This window comes from Scyliorhinus torazame, chromosome 1 (genome assembly GCF_047496885.1).
Source record: "Scyliorhinus torazame isolate Kashiwa2021f chromosome 1, sScyTor2.1, whole genome shotgun sequence".
Classification (NCBI taxonomy): domain Eukaryota; kingdom Metazoa; phylum Chordata; class Chondrichthyes; order Carcharhiniformes; family Scyliorhinidae; genus Scyliorhinus; species Scyliorhinus torazame.
Window position 1 is genome coordinate 333,380,969 of NC_092707.1, and position 18,859 is coordinate 333,399,827.

Here is an 18,859-nt window from a genome sequence, read left to right on the forward strand (position 1 = left end):
GAAAATGTCCTGGATACTGAAACACTGGGATGGTATAACTATGTGTAAAATGAGGACAGTCCAGAAACAGTCAGTGAAACAAGCAGTGTGACTTTAATAAAGCCACTAAGTATCCTGCCAGAAACCTAGCTGTTTTATGACTCATTGCTCTAGGGACCAGTTTAATTTGAAACTCCTGACCAACTTCCAAATAATCGTTAGGTTTGATGGTATGGTTAAGCTTGAAACTCGCATTATGTTAATACCACTCTGGCATTCTCATTGCAGAATCCAGTTTAGATTTGGGGTGGTAAAAGGACATTATAATCATTTCTTGTTCCAAATGGGAAGTGGGGAAACAATCTATCCAGCAGGAAACCTGGTTGTGTCTGAAAATGAAACCAATTGGGATGCTTTTCTACGTTAATGCTGTGATACAAATTTAAATTGTTGTTGGCGCTGTTGGGTCCCAATTAGGAAAACCCATTAGGATTTCATGCTCAAACAAATATCCAGAGGAAACTGGCTGACTGTTCATAGATGGTCCCACATGGCAGCTGAGAGAAAAGTCTTCTTCTGCAGGAGAATCACAGGTTGCAAGGCAGTGTGTGTTTACCAGAATCATTTTCATTCCACTTGCTCTGATTCTGTAGCTTCTCCCAAGGTTAGGGGAATTGGAGGAAGGAAAAATAAATGCCTCCAGAAGAGGGGGAAACTTTCCAGCTTTTCTACAGCCCCTGAGCAGAAATACAAAATCACAATGATGTCTATCCAGAGGATAATCTGAACCACACTTGAAGGGCTTTACCTGCCAATTATGGCACTACCCATAGACAACTTGGCTCCATGGTCACACGCCTGCATTCTTAGTCAGCAGATGAATGGGTTCAAGCCCAACTTCAGCATTTCAATACATAATGGACCTAGTTTTATCCACTGATGTTGAAACATAAGAACATAAGAACTAGGAACAGGAGTAGGCCATCTGGCCCCTCGAGCCTGCTCCACCATTTAATGAGATCATGGCTGATCTTTGTGGACTCAGCTCCACTCTCCGGCCCGTACACCACCGCAGCGAAACGGAGGTTGTTTCTCCATTTTGGTTCAAACATCCCAGGCAGTCAACTGGAGCAATTAATACTGCCTTAGTTCAAACTTTCAAACCAAACATGAAGTCACTGAAACAAGTAAAAGAGGTCTTGGTTTAAAGTTGGATATCAAATGCTCCCGTGGCATGTTGGAGTGAAGAGCAGGGAGCTCTCCCTGTGTCCCTGCAACATTCCCCCTTCATCGAATATCAGCAAAAACTGATTAAACTATCATCCATCTCATTACTGTATTGGGAGATGTTGCTTTCCACAAGATAGCTGCTTTCTTTACCAATACAATAGTCAGTGTATGTCAATTAATTTATCCATGACCTGTTTTGACGCATTTAAATGGACTATTTAACTGCAAGTCGTTCTCTTCTTTTATCACATCTGTTTCGATTTTCCTACTGAAGTTGGGATGGTTTCTAGGGCACCTTCCTGCAGTGGAACCATGAGGATAATAAGGAGCATGGCAGCGACACTCACTGCAAGATGGCAGGTAGAGGAAATGATTAGAAATCTATTCAAAGTTTCCTATAAATCTAGTGGGGGCACCAAAAGGAGCAGTGACTTTCCTAAGGATTCAATATGCAAGTGCCTCAAGTGAAGGAGGCGCCACCTATAGCACGCTGGATAGAAACTGGGACTACTCCTGAATAATCCTACTCATGTTGATGAATTTCACAAGGGAATAACATCCATAATGATATTCTCAGAACATGATCAATGCATGGTTCATCTCCAGCTCTGTGCAGAGAATACTGGAAGAATAAGTGAAACGTTGCCATGCATGGTCTCATCATGAAAAAAATAACTGTAAAAGATAAGAACTACCAGATTGAAATAAATAAAGTTAAAAGAATGGCCAGAATTTACTAGTTCCCTGGAGAAAAGCTGGGAGGCAGGAGGTCCTGTAAATTGCTGGTGGGAGAGGGGGGTGGATTGGCTGTCATTTTTCCGTTGCCATGGAATATTTCAAGCAGGAATGGTAGCAGTGCAGTTGTCTGCCAACAGAGGTGGATGGCCAATTAATTCAATAAGTGGAAAACTAGCTGCACTTTAAGCCCCACCGGCACGTTACCTGCATTGACAGGGTTCCTAGCTGTGTGGTCATACCAGGCAGCAATGGCCATCTCCACAGCATTGATATCCCTACTGAATGCAACTCCCAATTACTGGGGCTTGCCTACCTAGTGCTAAAACATTTTTTTTAAATCTCACAGTCCCTTTAAGAGCATATTATCATGCAGGTGCCCTGTCAAAGAACAAAGAACAAAGAAAAGTACAGCACAGGAACAGGCCCTTCGGCCCTCCAAGCCCGTGTCGACCATGCTGCCAGTCTGAACCAAAATCTTCTGCACTTCCGGGGTCAGTATCCCTCTATTCCCATCCTATTCATGTATTTGTCAAGATGTCCCTTAAACGTCACTATTGTCCCTGCTTCCACCACCTCCTCCGGCAGCGAGTTCCAGGCACCCACTACCCTCTCTAGCCTCCTTCAGTATTCTGGGGTAGATCCCATCAGGCCCTGGGGACTTATCTTCCTTAAATATTTTTCAATATTTTGTCTTTTTGGATCTCAATGTGACCCAGGCTATCTACAAACCCGTCTCCAGACTCGACATCCACCAATTCATTCTCTTTGGTGAATACTGATGCAATGTATTCATTTAGTACCTTGCCCATTTCCTCTGGCTCCACACATAGATTCCCTCGCCTGTCCCACCCTTTCCCTGGCTACCCTCTTGCTTTTTATGTACGTGTAAAAAGCCTTGGGATTTTCCTTAACCCTATTTACCAATGACTTTTCGTGACCCCTTTTAGCCCGCCTGACTCCTTGCTTAAGTTCCTTCCTACTTTCCTTATATTCCACACAGGCTTAGTCTGTTCTCAGCCTTCTAGCCCTGACAAATGCCTCCTTTTTCTTTTTGACGAGGCCTACAATGTCTCTCGCTATCTAATGTTCCCGAAATTTGACGTATTTATCCATCTTCTGCACAGGAACATGCCGGTCCCGAATTCCTTTCAAATGACATTTAAAAGCCTCCCACATGTCAGATGTTGATTTACTCTCAAACATCCGCCCCCAATCTAGGTTCTTCAGTTCCTGCCTAATATTGTTATAATTAGCCTTCCCCCAATTTAGCACATTCTCCCTAGGACCACTCTTATCCTTCTCCACCAGCACTTTAAAACTTACTGAATTGTGGTTACGGTTCCCGAAATGCTCCCCTACTGAAACTTCTACCACATGGCCGGGCTCATTCCCCAATACCAGATCCCGTATAGCCCCTTCCCTAGTTGGACTATCTACATATTGTTTTAAGAAGCCCTCCTGGATGTTCCTTACAAACTCTGCCCCATCCAAGCCCCGAGCACTAAGTGAGTCCCAGTCAATATTGAGGAAGTTAACGTCTCCCATCACAACAACCCTGTTGCTTTTACTCCTTTCCAAAATCTGTCTACCTATCTGCTCCTCTATCTCCCGCTGGCTGTTGGGTGGCCTGTAGTAAACCCCCAACATTGTGACTGCACCCTTCTTATTCCTGATCTCTACCATATAGCCTCGCCGCCCTCTGAGGTGTCCTCCTGCAGTACAGCTGTGATAGTCTCCCTAACCAGTAGCGCAACTCCTCCACCCCTTTTACATCCCCCTCTATCCCGCCTGAAACATCGAAATTCTGGAACGTTTAGCTGCCAATCCTGTCCTTCCCTGAACTAGGTCTCTATAATGGCAACAACATCATAGTTCCAAGTACTAATCCAAGCTCTAAGTTCATCTGCCTTACTTCTTATACTTCTTGCATTAAAACATATGCACTTCAGGCCACCAGTCCCGCTGTTTTCAGCAGCATCTTCCTGTCTGCTCTTCCTCAGAGCCATACTGGCCTTATTCCCTAGTTCTCCCTCAGTTTTTTCACCTTCTGACCTATTGCTCCCGTACCCACCCCCCTGCTATAGTTTAAACCCTCCCGTAGCAAACCTCGTGGCCAGGATATTTATGCCTCTCCAGTTTAGATGCAACCCGTCCTTCTTATACAGGTCACACCTCCCCGGAAGAGCTCCCAGTGGTCTAGATAACGGAAACCCTCCCTCCTACACCAGCTGTTTAGCCACATGTTTAGCTACTTTATCTTCCTATATCTAGCCTCACTGGCACGTGGCACAGGGAGTAATCCCGAGATTACAACCCTAGAGGTCCTGTCTTTTAACTTTCTGCCTAGCTCCCTGAACTCCTGCTGCAGGACCTCATCCCCTTCCTGCCAATGTCGTTAGTACCAATATGTACAATGACCTCTGCCTTTTTGCCCTCCCCCTTCAGGATGCCCGCTATCCGTTCGGAGACATCCTGGACCCTGGCACCAGTGAGGCAACAAACCATCCTGGAGTCTCTTTCACGTCCACAGAAGCACCTATCTGTGCCCCTGACTATAGAGTCCCCTATGACTATTGCTCTTCTACACTTTGACCCTCCCTGCTGAACATTAGAGCCAGCCGTGGTGCCACTGCTTTGGCTGTTGCTGTTTTACCCTGATAAGCTATTCTCCCCAACAGTATCCAAAGTGGTATACCTGTTCGAGAGGGGGACAACCACAGGGGATTCCTGCACTGGCTGCCTGCCCCTTCTGGTGGTCACCCATCTCTCTGCCTGCACCTTGGGTGTGACCATATCTCTATAACTCCTATCTATGACACTTTCTGCCACCTGCATGCTCCTAAGTGCATCGTATTGCTGCTCCAACCGAACCACGCGGTCTGTGAGGAGCTGACACTGGTTACACTTACTGCAGATGTAGTCAACCGGAACGCTGGAAGCGTCACAGATCTGCCACATCTCGCAGTTGGAGCACTGCACCCCGCTGCGTGACATTTAAGCACTAGTTAACTGTCCTACTCCCTGCAGCCTCAGCTGCGACCATCTTTATCATGGCATTGCAGAGGCTGAAGATATGCCAGCCTTATGATCGGGCCTCAGCTTGGAGAGGCAAGGATAGCAGCCCTGTCGCAAAACTTTAATTGGCTGCTACTGGTATATTTGGCCCAGGGGAGTCCTGCTGTCCACCTGGATGGGCTTGAGATTCACCATTGGTCCCGGAAACTTGATTCTCGTAAACTTCCAGTCACTATAACACAATAGCTATAAATGAACCTGTAATGTCGATGGAATATGTCTCAAACTTCAAAGTCCAATCGTGAGATTCAGAATCAGTCCTAATCTCCTTGCTGGCCTATTAAGGAGTCTGCAGACAACTGTCACATCAAAATGTTAAAACATTCCACTCAAATCAGCACTTCTGATCAGTGACACAGAACAGTAGTCTGTATCTGAAGAATTACCCAAGGCTAGTTCAAAATCAAATCTCGTGTTCATTATTTTGGGCTTTTAAGTGAGTTTCCTCTCATTATTCTGCCTGCTAAAGACATTAAATTAAATCACTATGACAAGTGCCTTAGGTACTAACTTTAAAGGCAGTCAGGGTTGGTAATTAAAATATAAGCAGTGACGGGATTGCATTTCATTATAATGAAGAGTTCAGCTGGCAAGTGATTTAAGTTAGTCATGCCAATCACTGCAATCTTAAAACTCATGGAGCACTTTTAAGACTAGACTACAAGCTAATTTTTAGTGGCATTGCAGAAGGTCCCAGAAGAGGAGTGACAAACTATCAGGAAAAACCGAGCTATCCAGGGATCCTTTCTTCAGAAAATAGAAGGCTGAGGAACAACCTCATGGATGTCTAAAATTGTGGCAGGATCTGGGAGGGTAAACACAGCAAAGTGTTGCGCCAATAGGGAAGTCCAAAACTAGGAGCCCTAAATAAAAGATAGTCACTCAAGTCCAATAAGAAATTTAGAAGAAACCTCTTTATTCAGCGGGTGATTAAAATATAGAATTTGCTACCTTATGGTGTAGGTGAGACAGATATTATCAAAGTACTCAAGGAAAGTTAAATGAAACACGTGGGGAAAAGGAATTGGAAGTTATGACCCATGATCCAAAAGGCTCGGTGAAGTAAAGTGGAAGGAGGCTTATATGAACCATAAACATTGGCAGCTGGGCCAAAAGGTCGATTTCAATGTTGTAAATGCCAGATAATCTACGTAGCCTAATGGAATTTAACAAATTATCGAAATTACATGCAGGCACTTGAATTTCTAGTGAATCTGTAAAAACATTACGCATATACACATAAAATGTTTTAAAATTAGAATTGGTGTCCTGCTTTTCAGCAACACGTTTGAAATGCCTCTACACTAGCGGTTTTAATGCGGTGTTAGATGAAAAGAGGCAGCAATAGCAATGGGTAAATACACCATAGATGCGCAAGAATTATGCACCCAAGTGCTTTTTGTCACATACATCACAAATAGAAACATCACAAACTTAACCTAATTTCCTCGACACCTTCACCCATTACCTTACCCCCTCCTTGCATTCAATAACAACCTTCACCTTTCTCTTCAGGTCACACCTTTGTCCTCTCTTTTCCTAACCCCCTTGGCTGCATAATACCCATTCTTTCTTGTCCAACACCTGTGTGCAACAGTACTATAAAAATAGATACAGGTGATAGTTGAAATGTACGGCAAATTATTCAACATTAAAAAACAAGAGAGAAAAATAGTTACCCATTCAGATGAGACCCTGCAGCAGAACTGCTAAAAGATTCTGATCCAAAATGGCAATCATTTGCTTTTACAGGCTACAAGCATTTGCACGTTAATATTTCAGACTTTCTGCTTTCACCATTTTCCTTTTACCGCAACAATTGCATATGTGTGCCAAGTGAAAAGGAGATCAGAGTTCTCCTTCTGAAGCCTATTTTCATGACAATTTACTGGACAGTTAAAGAGAAAATGCTTGTTGGCTTTCTGTACCTTGTGACCTCTTGCTGTAGTTTGGATACACAGGGTACGTAGAACATCACTCCAAAGAAAAGAAGAGGCTCATTCGCAAATTTGTCCAGTTGTTTTTTCAGAGCTTTTTCTAGTTCCACCCATCGTCCCTGTTGAGTCTTGCTCAGGAACCAAAGTCCAAAATAACATGTCTGGTGGAAGAAACGAGGCAGAGTTATTTGACAGACAAGTACATTCTCATATTCCTACAGCTGCAAGTATCAATAAACAGGAAATTAAAACTTCACAGCATACATTTTACTTCTGATAAAGCAAAGTCATTAGTGAATGGAACAGGAATACTGTAATTTGAATTAAATATGCAACAACACAAGAGGGCAAATTTGTTGCTGAAAAAAAATCTTTGGATCATTAAAGGGATTTTGAATTAAGAGTAGATTGCATTCAAGATTCCCTTTGCAATCCAAGAAACAGAATGATTTCCAAGAAACTGAATGATTTCCAAGAAACAGAATGATTTCCAATGCGTGAGTACTATGGGATTAATTATTTCTGCAATGTTATTCAAACATCAGCAACACTAGAACTTCCTTCAGAAGTGTATAACTCTCAAAATTCTACACAGTATTACACAAAAATATCTCAGTTATCTCATTTTATTGAATTGTTGAGCAGAATGTCAAAAGAAACTTTTGTGGCATTCCTGTAACATTCTTTTGCATTTTCATATACTTTATAACCATATCCACATTGTGCCAAGTCTTGATAAGATTTTGGCTGAGAAGTGAATTAATATTCAGCGTGACCTGGAGAACTTGTGTGACTTTATTAACTTGTAGCGGGAGCAGCTTTCTATCCCCAAGTTACCCTGACATTGTAAAAATGACAGAGTCATATTCAACAATATTTCAGGTTTTTTTAAAAGATGGATTTACTAATTGCACTGGTGCAATGATACCTGAGCATCAAATGACAGGTTAATCAAAAGTTTTCCTTCTCTTTGCACAGTAAAGAAAATCCAGTGATTAACTTTCAATTTACTGTAAGTACATCCAGCCTGAATTTGCAGTTCCAGTTCTAGAGAACAATGACCTGCATGGATAAGATACAAATTAGAAGCTGTTGCAGAGATTAACTAGAATTCAAAAACAGCAGTAATCGTTAAAAAAAACCCTGCCTTGTTTTGATAGAGATTTCAATAGAGACACCACCAAAATAGCCATGGTTAAGGTCAGAGAAATTTTTAAAAATCAAAGCGCGGAATTTTCCTTTTTTCTGCGGAATGCCAGCTGAGGAGAGAAAACCAACGTACAACCCGTCAGCTGCTCAGCCGGCTTTTCCCGCCACATTGTGCGGCACTCTGGCAGACGTGGCTCACTTCATCACATTGGCGGGTGGGAAAAAGCCGGCAGTGCCGGGATCCCAATATCAGGTTGCCCTTTTTAAAGGGTGCCCGATCTCTGATACAAAATGAAGAACTCCCCCTCCTGACATACACGGAGACCCCCCCCCCTTCATACAGATAAGGGGGACCCCACAATGGACCTCCGTAAAGGTCCTGCCAAGGCATGTCCCCCTTCCCCCTGGGGGGATATACTTACCTCTGTGCCTCCGATGACTTCCCTTCGACTAGTTCACCTTTTACAAAACCTGCTGTAAATCTCGCCAATGTGACGTCACACTAGCAAAGGGGGGGGGGGAATTCCTTTTTATCTATTTTTAAAACTAAATTTAGAGTACCCAATTCATTTTTTTCCAATTAAGGGGCAATTTAGCGTGGCTAATCCACCCACTCTGCACATCTTTGGGTTGTGGGGGCAAAACCCACGCAAACACGGGGAGAATGTGCAAACTCCACACGGACAGTGACCCAGAACCGGGATCGAACCTGGGACCTCGGCGCCATGAGCTAACCCACTGCGCCACCGTGCTGCCCAAGGGGAGGAATTCCTAACATGGGGGGGAAAATATGGCAGGGAAGCTTTTTAATGAGGTGTTAATTTATTAAACTTAGGTTCTCAACCATCCTGGGTGGGAACTTTGTTACGTTACTGCCGAGCGGCGGGGAAAAGCAGAAAAGGAGAACATGCCGGCGATATTCTCGTTTTCTGACTCTCGTGATATTTTAGGCCCATGTTTGCGCTTTTGGCGAACACAGGCACAAAATTGCAGCCACGAAATTGATGAATAAACTAACTATACAAAAGCTACTATTTTAAACTGAGCAATAAAATCAGGTTTGAAATTAAAGCCCAAGACACAAGCTCCCATGAGTCATTTTAACTTTGTAATAAAACCTTTCAGCAAGTAGTGAAAATGCTGATTTAACTGTCCAAAATTAATAAACCAATATCACTGCCTACTTGTATTTTTTTTAAATAAACGGAACAAATACAAAAAATTGCAATTGTACAGCACCACTAAACAAAGAAACAAAACCCAAACGTATTTCACAAGAGCGTAATCAGACAAAGATGTTCACTAAGTGAAAGGTGGGCAACCACAGGCTTGGTCAAAGAGATGACCAAGTAAAGTTTTCATCTCTCCAAAAGACAGACTGGGTTAACACTAAATGAGCTGAAGAAAAGTTCTAGTCATAAATGGATTTATTCTCCAGGAAGATGAAACAGAGCAACAGGTATGATTAGAATTACTTGATTCAATGGCTACAACTTACATTCCTCTAAAAAGTAAAGTAAAGTAAAGAATATGCACTGCGACCCTCCCCAACCAGTGGGTCATCTTACTTAATTTAAATATAACACTTCCTCTACATTCTATCCTGCAGTCCTAACACAGAACACTTCCACTTCACAGCTCAATGTGCAGCTTTTCTGAGAAACAAATACTTTAAAAGCGTCTTTAACCCAAAGCATATTTTAACCCGATTTATATTTAAGCGTTTTTAAAGGCCATGCATCCTGAGACCGGTCATTATTGGTCAGGCCTTTTAGCCTGGATAGACATGCTTGGATAACAGTGTGTGTGTGAATAAGGCAGTGGTTCCAGATCTGCAGAACCACGGAAGTGTTGGATGGTTGCCCTCGACTGGATCATTGCCTATGGTAGAGATTCAGTCTTGGGCCTCCCCACGTTCTGGATGGATGTGATGAGATGCTCCTGACTGAGGATGACTGAGTCAAATAGCTCTTTTAGAATGGGTCCTAAGATTTCCACAAATCTAGTTGTAGACATTTCAGACTGGCCTATATTTTGCTGGGCTTCAATTCCACAATTTATCAATATTTAAAATATGCCCTCATTACAAGGTTTCTTAAAGGAGACTGGGGTATCCCAGTCACTCTGCTTAATGAAAGGCCTGTCATCACTTGGCACCTTTAATCACACTCCAGTATATCCCAGTAATGTTTTTTCCTCCTTACAGGAATGAGCTATGCAAGAATATAGGCACATAAAAACTACTTTTATATTGGAAGTTAGTGTTACCACCTCCTGGTGGTCAGACATAATGCCATTAACGTCAAGTCAAAGGTAAACACAACACAACCACAGAAGTAAATCTTCTGAAGCTAAAAAATGGTGATGCAAAATATCTAAATAGTTTTGTAAAAAACAAACTATCTGCGCACATATCAAGTCTACATGACTCAACCTCCTGTTGTCACTTCTTTGTGCCAACGTTTTCTCATTATATATCCCTAAATCAGATTTAACATGGCTCTTCATATTGTTGCCAAACTTTCCCACTGTTATGTCCCTGCAGCTCGTCTCCTCTCCAGTCACCAAGTGGTGGCGCTGTCGGGGCTGTGTTCTGTATTTGGCTGCTGAATCTGTAGCTCCCCTGCTTTTCTTCTGCATTTGTCTGTGCTCCTGCTCGGCCAAAATCCAAAATCAGTCCACTTGAAACAAAGCTGCTTTTATTTTAATGATCTGCTTTTCCTGATACAGGAAGGGAAGAACATGAGCGAGTGTTACCAGAAATTGCAGAGAAAGAAACAAAAAGACCAGCATAAATCCAATCTTTAAAAAAAACATTCCTGTCTTTTTTTTCTCTGGGGGAAGGAGAGCAGCCCCACAGAATTGTTACAGCACAGGAGGATATTGTGTCTGCACTTGCTCTCCAAATGAGCATTATGACTTAGTGCCATTCTCCTGCCTTTTCCCAATACCCTTACATGGTGTTTCTATTCAAATAATCATCTAATGCCCTATTGATAGCCTCAATTGAACCTGCCTTCACCACACTTCCAGGGAGTGCATTCTGTCGTGTTGTTCACCCTGGGGTAACACGGACTACACACGATTCAGTTGACTGAACAAGTATACACCAAACGTGGGCATTGGTTCAATATTAGATTTATTGAACTTCAGTAATGAAGCACACAGCTGCCTGTGGGTTGACTCTCTACTACTCTAAGTAAACTAACATTAACTATCTAGACCAGGCTAGCTCTGATCCAAGTGTAGAGGGTGTTGAATGATTTGTACACCCCGACTGTCACTACAGTTGTCACTAGTGGAAAGAGGCAGAGTGCTGATGCCTCGTGTGTTTTATATTTGGAAGCTCCCCTCTGGTGTCCTCTCTTGTGATTGGTCGTGTTCTGTTCTGTACATTGATTGGCTCATCTGGGTGTCTGTCACTGCCTGCTTTTACCTCATGATGTGCATGGGTGCATATTATGACACATTCATGACCCAAACCACTCGCTTTTTTCTCATATCACATTTGCTTTTTGTGCAAATCGCTTCAAATGTATGCCCCCTCCTTCTTGATCCTTTCCAAGTGGGAACAGATTCCCCCATCTACTCTATCCAGCCCCGTCATGATTTTGAGCATCTCTATCAAATCTCCACTTAGCCACCTTCTCTCCAAGGAGAATAGTCCCAACCTCTCCAATCTATCCTCATAACCAAAGTTTCTCATCCCTGGGACCATTCTGTAAAACCTCAATGCAAGCATATCTTTCCTTCAATATGGTGACCAAAACGGAGCACAGTATTCTAGATGTGGTTTCACCACGGCATAACTAAGTTTTACACTCAAATGCTATTTCACCATTACAAATTACATACCAGAATATGATGATGAGCAAGGAGCTAATAGGGGTGAGGAACATAAAGGAGCAAATATAAGCAAAGGAGAAAGGTAAAGTACAAGAGAAACTGAAAGGACTTAAACTCCAACAGCCTCGCAGGACCTGATGGTCTAATACGTGCGAGGGCTCTCAAAGAGGTTGCTGCAGAAATAATGGATGCACTGGTTTTGCAAAATTCCCTAGATCCTAGAATGGTCCTAGCGGATTGGAAGTTAGCAAATGTAACAGTTACTCGAGAAAGGAGGAAGAGAGAAAAGCCAGTCTGGCATCAGTTATCACGAAATGCTGTAATCCATTATAAAAGGACTTTTCAAATGCACACTTTGTCTGATCATGCAATGATTTCCAACGTCAACATGGTTTTATGAAATGGAAATCATGTTTGACAAATTTATTAAAGTTATTGTACATGCAACTATCAAAGTAGATAAAGGGGAACCTGTAGATGTATTATACTTGGATTTCCAAAAGGCATTCATGAAGATGTCACACAGAAGGCTAATATGCAAGACAAGGGCTCATGAAGTGGAGGTAATTTATTAGCTTGGATAAAGGATTATTTAACGGACAGAAAGCAAACAGTAGGGATTATCAGGCCATGTTCAATTTGTTAGGCTGCGACTACTGGAGTCCCACAAAGGTCAGTGCTTGGGCCTCAGCTATTTACAATCCACATTAATGACTTAGACGGGAGACCAAAACTGCTATATATAGGTTGCCTGACAATACAAAGCTAGATGAGATGTACGTTGTGGGGAGGGCATAAAAAGGCTGCAACGACTAAATTCCCTTCGTGTCCAAAAGGTGGGGTTACTGGGTTACGGAGATAGGGTGGAGGCGTGGGCTTAAGTTGGGTGCTCTTTCCAAGGGCCAGTGCAGACTCGATAGGCTGAATGGCCTCCTTTCTGCACTGTAAATTCTATGATTCTATGAAAAGCAGATAGAGTTCCTTAAGTTCTTCATCTTTATTAGTCCCTTGCTCATCCTCTTATTCTGGCATGCAATTTTAAGTGGCGAACTACAATTTGTGGTTTGTAAAAGTTAATTCATTTCTTTGAAGCTAATTTAAGATGTTTGTTTTAATCTGGGAACTTCTATCTGCAATAAAATAATAGCCTTGTGAAGCAGATTCTGACCCTAAATTGTTAACTTTTCTATTCCCTCCACAGATGCTGTCTGGCCTTCTATGTATTTTGAACATCAGAATGTTTCCGTTTCCGACCTTCACCATCTGTACCATTTTTCTTTTTAGCCTTTAACTGGAGTTGGTGAATTATAGTCTATAATTCATTGCATAGTTCTTTTGTGCCAGGTTGGGGGAGGCAGGGTCCCTCAAAAAGGAATGCAATTGAACTCATGTAATGGGCAACCTCTATTACAAATTACTTACCGCTTACAAAGACAGAAAATACTGGACCATCTCAGCAGAAAAGGGAGCTAACGTTTCAAGTCTGGATGAGTCTTTGTCAAAGCATATAGACTCAAAATGTTAGCTCCGTTCTCTCTCCACAGATGCTGTCAGACCTGCTGAGGCTGCCCAGTATTTTCTGTTTTTGTTGCAGATTCCAGCATCAGCTGCAATTTGCTTTTTACTTGCTGCTTATTTGCTTTTTTGGGAAGAGGAACTGGGACTGGTACACTTTGCTCATCCAATCTTTAGCAGACCTTTTCTAATAGGCAACAGTACCTATCAGATAGATTGCATTCAAAACCGAGCCCTGCTCCTCCAGTGAGAGATTGGTGAACCGCTATGGTGAAAATTTAAAGAAAAATTGAATTAGGCCCTTTGAACGCTCCTATTATTCTAGGCTCAGCCTCCCTTTAAAGATATCCCCAACTTTGAGATAGACCAGCTCAGTGTTGTAACAAAGTGTTATTATTACTGGTGTTGTAACTTCCTATCCTCCACCACCCCTCCCTGGTTTACCCAGCTCTCCCTCACTGGTCCAAAAACCAGCCCTGCTTCTTTGCAGACAATGTTTCTCTTTCAGCTGCCAGTTCTTCCCACCCATTTCCTGTTGCCACCTCCTCAGGCCTCTGGTAGAAAAATTAGCATCATTGCTCTTTCATCAGCCTTCCCACTTATTTTGGCCACACTCAAATAGAAATGCTGTCTCGAAAAGCCAATGACCCTACTTCTTCTGGACATCTTGCCCAGTGAAAATCAGACTAAATAGTTAGAAATAACCATGTTAAAATATCAGTTTTACAGTCAGTTGTCTCACACAAACAACGAGACAAAATAAAATTAGCTCAGGATAAGTGAGTCATTGGAAACCTGGCGAATTCATTTTATGAGGCATTACAAATCCACTTCAAGACACTGGAAATTACTTTCGTCAAAATCTACTATTAGGCTTAGTAAATCTCCTGGTGGACCACATTTACCTAACGTGGAAATAAAGCCAATCAGGAGTCTGGCAAAGCCAATTAATGAGTATACACATTTTTCCACTCAGCCAACATTTTATCTGCACCCATGCAAGATCAGTTTTAAAAAAAATAAGTTTAATGGATCATGTGATAATCAACTCCTGAATGCCGAAAAACATTTTCCTTCTGGTCAAATACCAGAGATCAGGGCAGCACAGTGGCGCAGTGGTTAGCATTGCTGCCTCATGGCGCCAAGCTCCCAGGTTCGATCCTAGCTCTGTCCATGTAGAGTTTGCACATTCTCCCCGTGTCTGCGTGGGTCTCACCTCCACAACCCGAAGGTGTGTAGGGTAGGTGGATTGGCCATGCTAAATTGCCTCTTATTTGGAAAAATGAACTCTAAATTTATATTTTTTTTAAAAAGAAAACAAAAACGATGTGGCGTTCGGAATGGGGAGATTTCGTCCTCCACGCTCTGGGAAGCCTGAAGGTGGTGGTCGGGGTGGAGGGGTAATATATAAGGTCCACAGGGATAAGGTTGGGAGGGTGGAAAGGCAGACGTTGGTTAATGCTATCTTGGAAGTGGACCAGCGGTATTTGGCAGCCCTGAAAAAAAGAGCTGTTAGCCGAGAAGAAGGTTGCGGGTGGAGTTCGACCTGGTATCGATTGGGAAGACGGTGAGCCAATTGTGTCAATCGCGGGTGTGTTCTAGGAATATGGGGAGAAGGCTAGCCGTCTGTTAGCTCACCAGTTGAGATGACAGGTGGCTGGCTACACGAGAGATGGCTCAGGTCAGAGATGAGGGGGAGAGGGCTGGTGAAGGCTCCAAATAAAACCCATGGAGCATTTGAGGCAATGGGTACTCTAAATTTATTTTTAAAATATCACAAATCAGAGCTGGACAGACTGGTGGAGGCTTCGATGCAGCGCAAGTGTACTTTTTCATTAGGTAGTAAGTGCAGGCAAGAAGTTGGCTGTGCGAAAAAAGTCAGGGGCTACCGTCATTTTTTGCCAGAGTGCTGGTAGAACATAATTTCCTTCAGATACAAATGGTATCATCAGATTAGGGGCATCAGTCAGCCTACCTTGACTTTGCTTTCCTCATTCTGAGTAAAGCTAACATAATGCCACAGGACATGATTGTGAGCAAAATGTTGTCGGATTCAAAATGTTACTTTCTGTGATTTATTAAGAGATACATTAAAATATTTCTTACTCACTCTCAAGGAATTCTTAATTTAATCTTCCTCCATTATCCAAATGCATCAGCAGGTAGCAAAGTCATGCCCTTCTGATTTCTTTTCATAGAATGCAGATTATCAGCCTGAGATTGTTTTTAATTGGGGCAAGAACAGTTGAAAGCAGCAAATGTCTTTATACTTAAAAGGGTGAAGTATTTTATGTCATGCTCGGCCAATTTTCAGCTGGATGTAAATAGACACTAAAGCCCACCTATGTACAGTCAACTACACTCCTGTTGTTTAGCGGCTAATGCTTGGGCTACATTTTAACGTGTGATTTAAGTATTTCATCAATGACCACCAGTCTTTTACATGAATCGATGTTTACATCTCCACAATATCTTCTTTTTTTCTCACTCCTAGGGTCCGATCTACCCGACTGGGAACAGAGTCCCATAGAGCGCGATTAGCCGGGTGTTCCTGGTGCTCGCTGCACCGAGAAACTCCATGCTATCGAACGGCCATTCTGGTAGATTAGGGGCATCAGCGAGGAACATGCAAACAAGACTGCACTGAGTAATTCTGGCCAGCAGCAGTGCCACCTGAGTACCCTGGCAGTGCCAAGCTGCACCACAAGGGTGCCAGTGTGCCAGACTGGCAGTGGCGGGGTGCCACCCTGCCTAGCAGGCAAGCACCTGGGGTGCCTATGATCCCCTGGGAGACCCTCACAAGTGCTGCTCCGTCTGATCCACGTTTGTGGAGACCAACACTGATTGGTGCTCATCCAAGGTCTCCACGTCAAGAGGGTTAAATCCACGCCCTGGGTAGATCTCGGGGTTTGCATGAAAGTGATCCCGTGCACAATAGGCGGGATTCACATTGCAAAGTCTCATAAGATCACATTAGGTATTGCAAGGTGTGGCGAGCCAGGAAGATCCCCAGACGAGAGATCACGCAACATCTAGCGGCCGCACCGCGCTGCTTTTCTGGCACCACACGATAGGTTAGTCTCGCGCCTAATCTTTATTTTTTTTCTTACTTTGGCTCCATAGTAGTTATATATTTTCTTATTCTTGACATATGTATTCTCCCAGCTCAACTATTGCTGCTTGAAAACCTGAAACTCTGACAAAGTTCTAATGTTTCCTTCTAACTCCTGCATTCAATATTCCCATTTTTAACTACAGCTGTTATTCATTTCTCACCCTCGTGTTTGTTTTCTTACAGAGCCAATCCAGTTTTTTCTCCCCCAAACGTATTTTTCAAATATTACTCAACCCCTGAATTACTCAGGTGTGTCACGTCATGCCGCTTGTTTAATGTTCAGTTTTAGATGGGGAGAGATTTTCTCCAATTAATTATGGAGAAAGTGGAAGCTACAAACCCTGGGCGGGATCCACTGCTTCACCGGCCGAGCACGCACAGTTGTGGATTTCTCGACTGCGAGGGGATGGCCACAATGGGAAACCCCATGTCCGGCTGTCGGGACGGAGGATCCCGCTGCCTGCGGGGGCGTCCTGTGCCAGAAAATGGGTCTGGCGGGACAGAGAATCCGCCCCTATTCCCTAACATCTGACTCCAATGCTCTAATGGCTGATCTCCAATCTTCCATAAATATGAAGACTAATTTAAAACTGCTTCTGTGTCCTCGCTTTCTCCAAGTCCCATTCACCGCTGGACCTCTGCAATGCCTCGATGTAAAAATTTGGATTCTTGTGTTCAAATTTCACCCCCCTCAATCTACATCTCTGCCCTTTGTGTACATCGCTCTACCATTGGCTGCTGTGCTTTCCCAGCTGCCGACCCTACCCTTTAGAATTCTCTCTGCAAACATCTGCACCACATCCTCCTCCTATAAATCTCTCCTTAAAGTCTACCTCTTAAACCAAGCTTTTTTGTCACCTCACTTAATGTCTGCTGATACTCCTGTGATGTCTCCAGAGACATTTTGTGCCACTAAAGGTACAATATAAATGCAAGTTGCTCTGTCAATTTTAGCCCAATTTCAATTGTTTTACTTTCAACTGCCAAGCATTTGTTTCCTCTCCATTGCTGGGCTGGGTTTCTCTCTGGGAGTGGGAAACAGAGGTGAGGGCTGTTTCCCTAGGGTAAACTCTCATTGGGATTTTTGAAGGGGTGCCCAGTCAATTGGCATGCAGACAGATTTTCTTTCCAATTAAGGATGGTGGGTAGGCTCCCAAAGCTGGAGGGCCAATCCAGAGAAGCAGCAGGATTTAATGGAAGATAAGTAATTGAGGGGGTGTGTCAAAACGGCAAAATGGATAGAGGGTATAGAGGAATACAGCACAAGGAAGTGCTGAGGGGGTTTTGCCGAAGATTGGTATCATGACCGGTACGGGCTAGGGCAGCATGGTGGCGCAGTGGGTTAGCCCTGCTGCCTCATGGCGCCAAGGTCCCAGGTTCGATCCTGGCTCTGGATCACTGTATGTGTGGAGTTTATACATTCTCCCCGTGTTTCGTTGGGTTCGCCCCCACAACCCAAAAATGTGCAGGCTAGGTGGATTGGCCACGCTAAATTGCCCCTTAATTGGAATAAATTAATTGGGTACTCTAAATTTTAAAAAATAATAATTTTAAATGCCCAGTACAGGCTTGGAGGGCCAAAGGGCCTGTTCCTGTGCTGTATTGTTCTTTGTAAAATGGAGGCAGTCTCTCTCCACCATTTAAAAAATGTTAATTGATAATAAATCCAGCAGCCAAGTCATCACTGTGGCATTGGGGCGAGTTGGCGCTCCATTAAGTGCTTCTAGGCTTGCTTGAATCTCTGGCCCTATCACCAGCCTGCTGCGGCACCTAAAACTGGCAACAACCGGTTCAGGGGCTGGAAAGCCGGCTAGAACATTCTAGTTGACCTCCTTTAATTGGCCGCAATTAGCCCTGTTGTTCTCAATTCTCGCTCTGCAGAAATGACCTGAAGGTGAGATGGGGCTAGGAAACCAGCATGCCGAGCAGTAGAGTTTATTTTCGACCCAAGCGGTGATGAAAAATCCATCCTTACTGTTTGATTTTAAGAACTCCCTCTTATTTTAAATCACTTTTCTTCTGCTTGGTTTCCTCCTACTCCTGCCTTTTTAAAAAGGAAAACAAGACATGCTTTTATTTTCTGCTTTTTTGTAAGGACAGGATGTCCCTAAGCACTTCACAGCCAATTAAAAAGTTTTGAAGAGGAATCACTATTGTGATATAGAAAACACGGTTGCCAATTTGGACACAGCAAATTTATAGGAACAGAAATTTGATTGTGACCAGATAGTCTGTTTTTTGTAATGCTGACTGAAGGATAAATAATGGCAAGGAC

The 18,859-nt window shown here is 43.2% G+C and overlaps 1 protein-coding gene across 4 annotated transcripts in view; it reads right to left on the reverse strand.

The window, feature by feature from the left end:
• Positions 1-18,859, reverse strand: part of LOC140425095 (tyrosine-protein phosphatase non-receptor type 14-like) — a 391,006-nt gene that overhangs the window by 177,506 nt on the left and 194,641 nt on the right. For all 4 annotated transcript variants that reach the window (XM_072508993.1, XM_072508997.1, XM_072509005.1 and 1 more), the window contains one exon: positions 6,951-7,120. In XM_072508993.1, the coding sequence (XP_072365094.1) occupies positions 6,951-7,120 (170 nt within the window). The remainder of the gene's footprint in view (positions 1-6,950; positions 7,121-18,859) is intronic.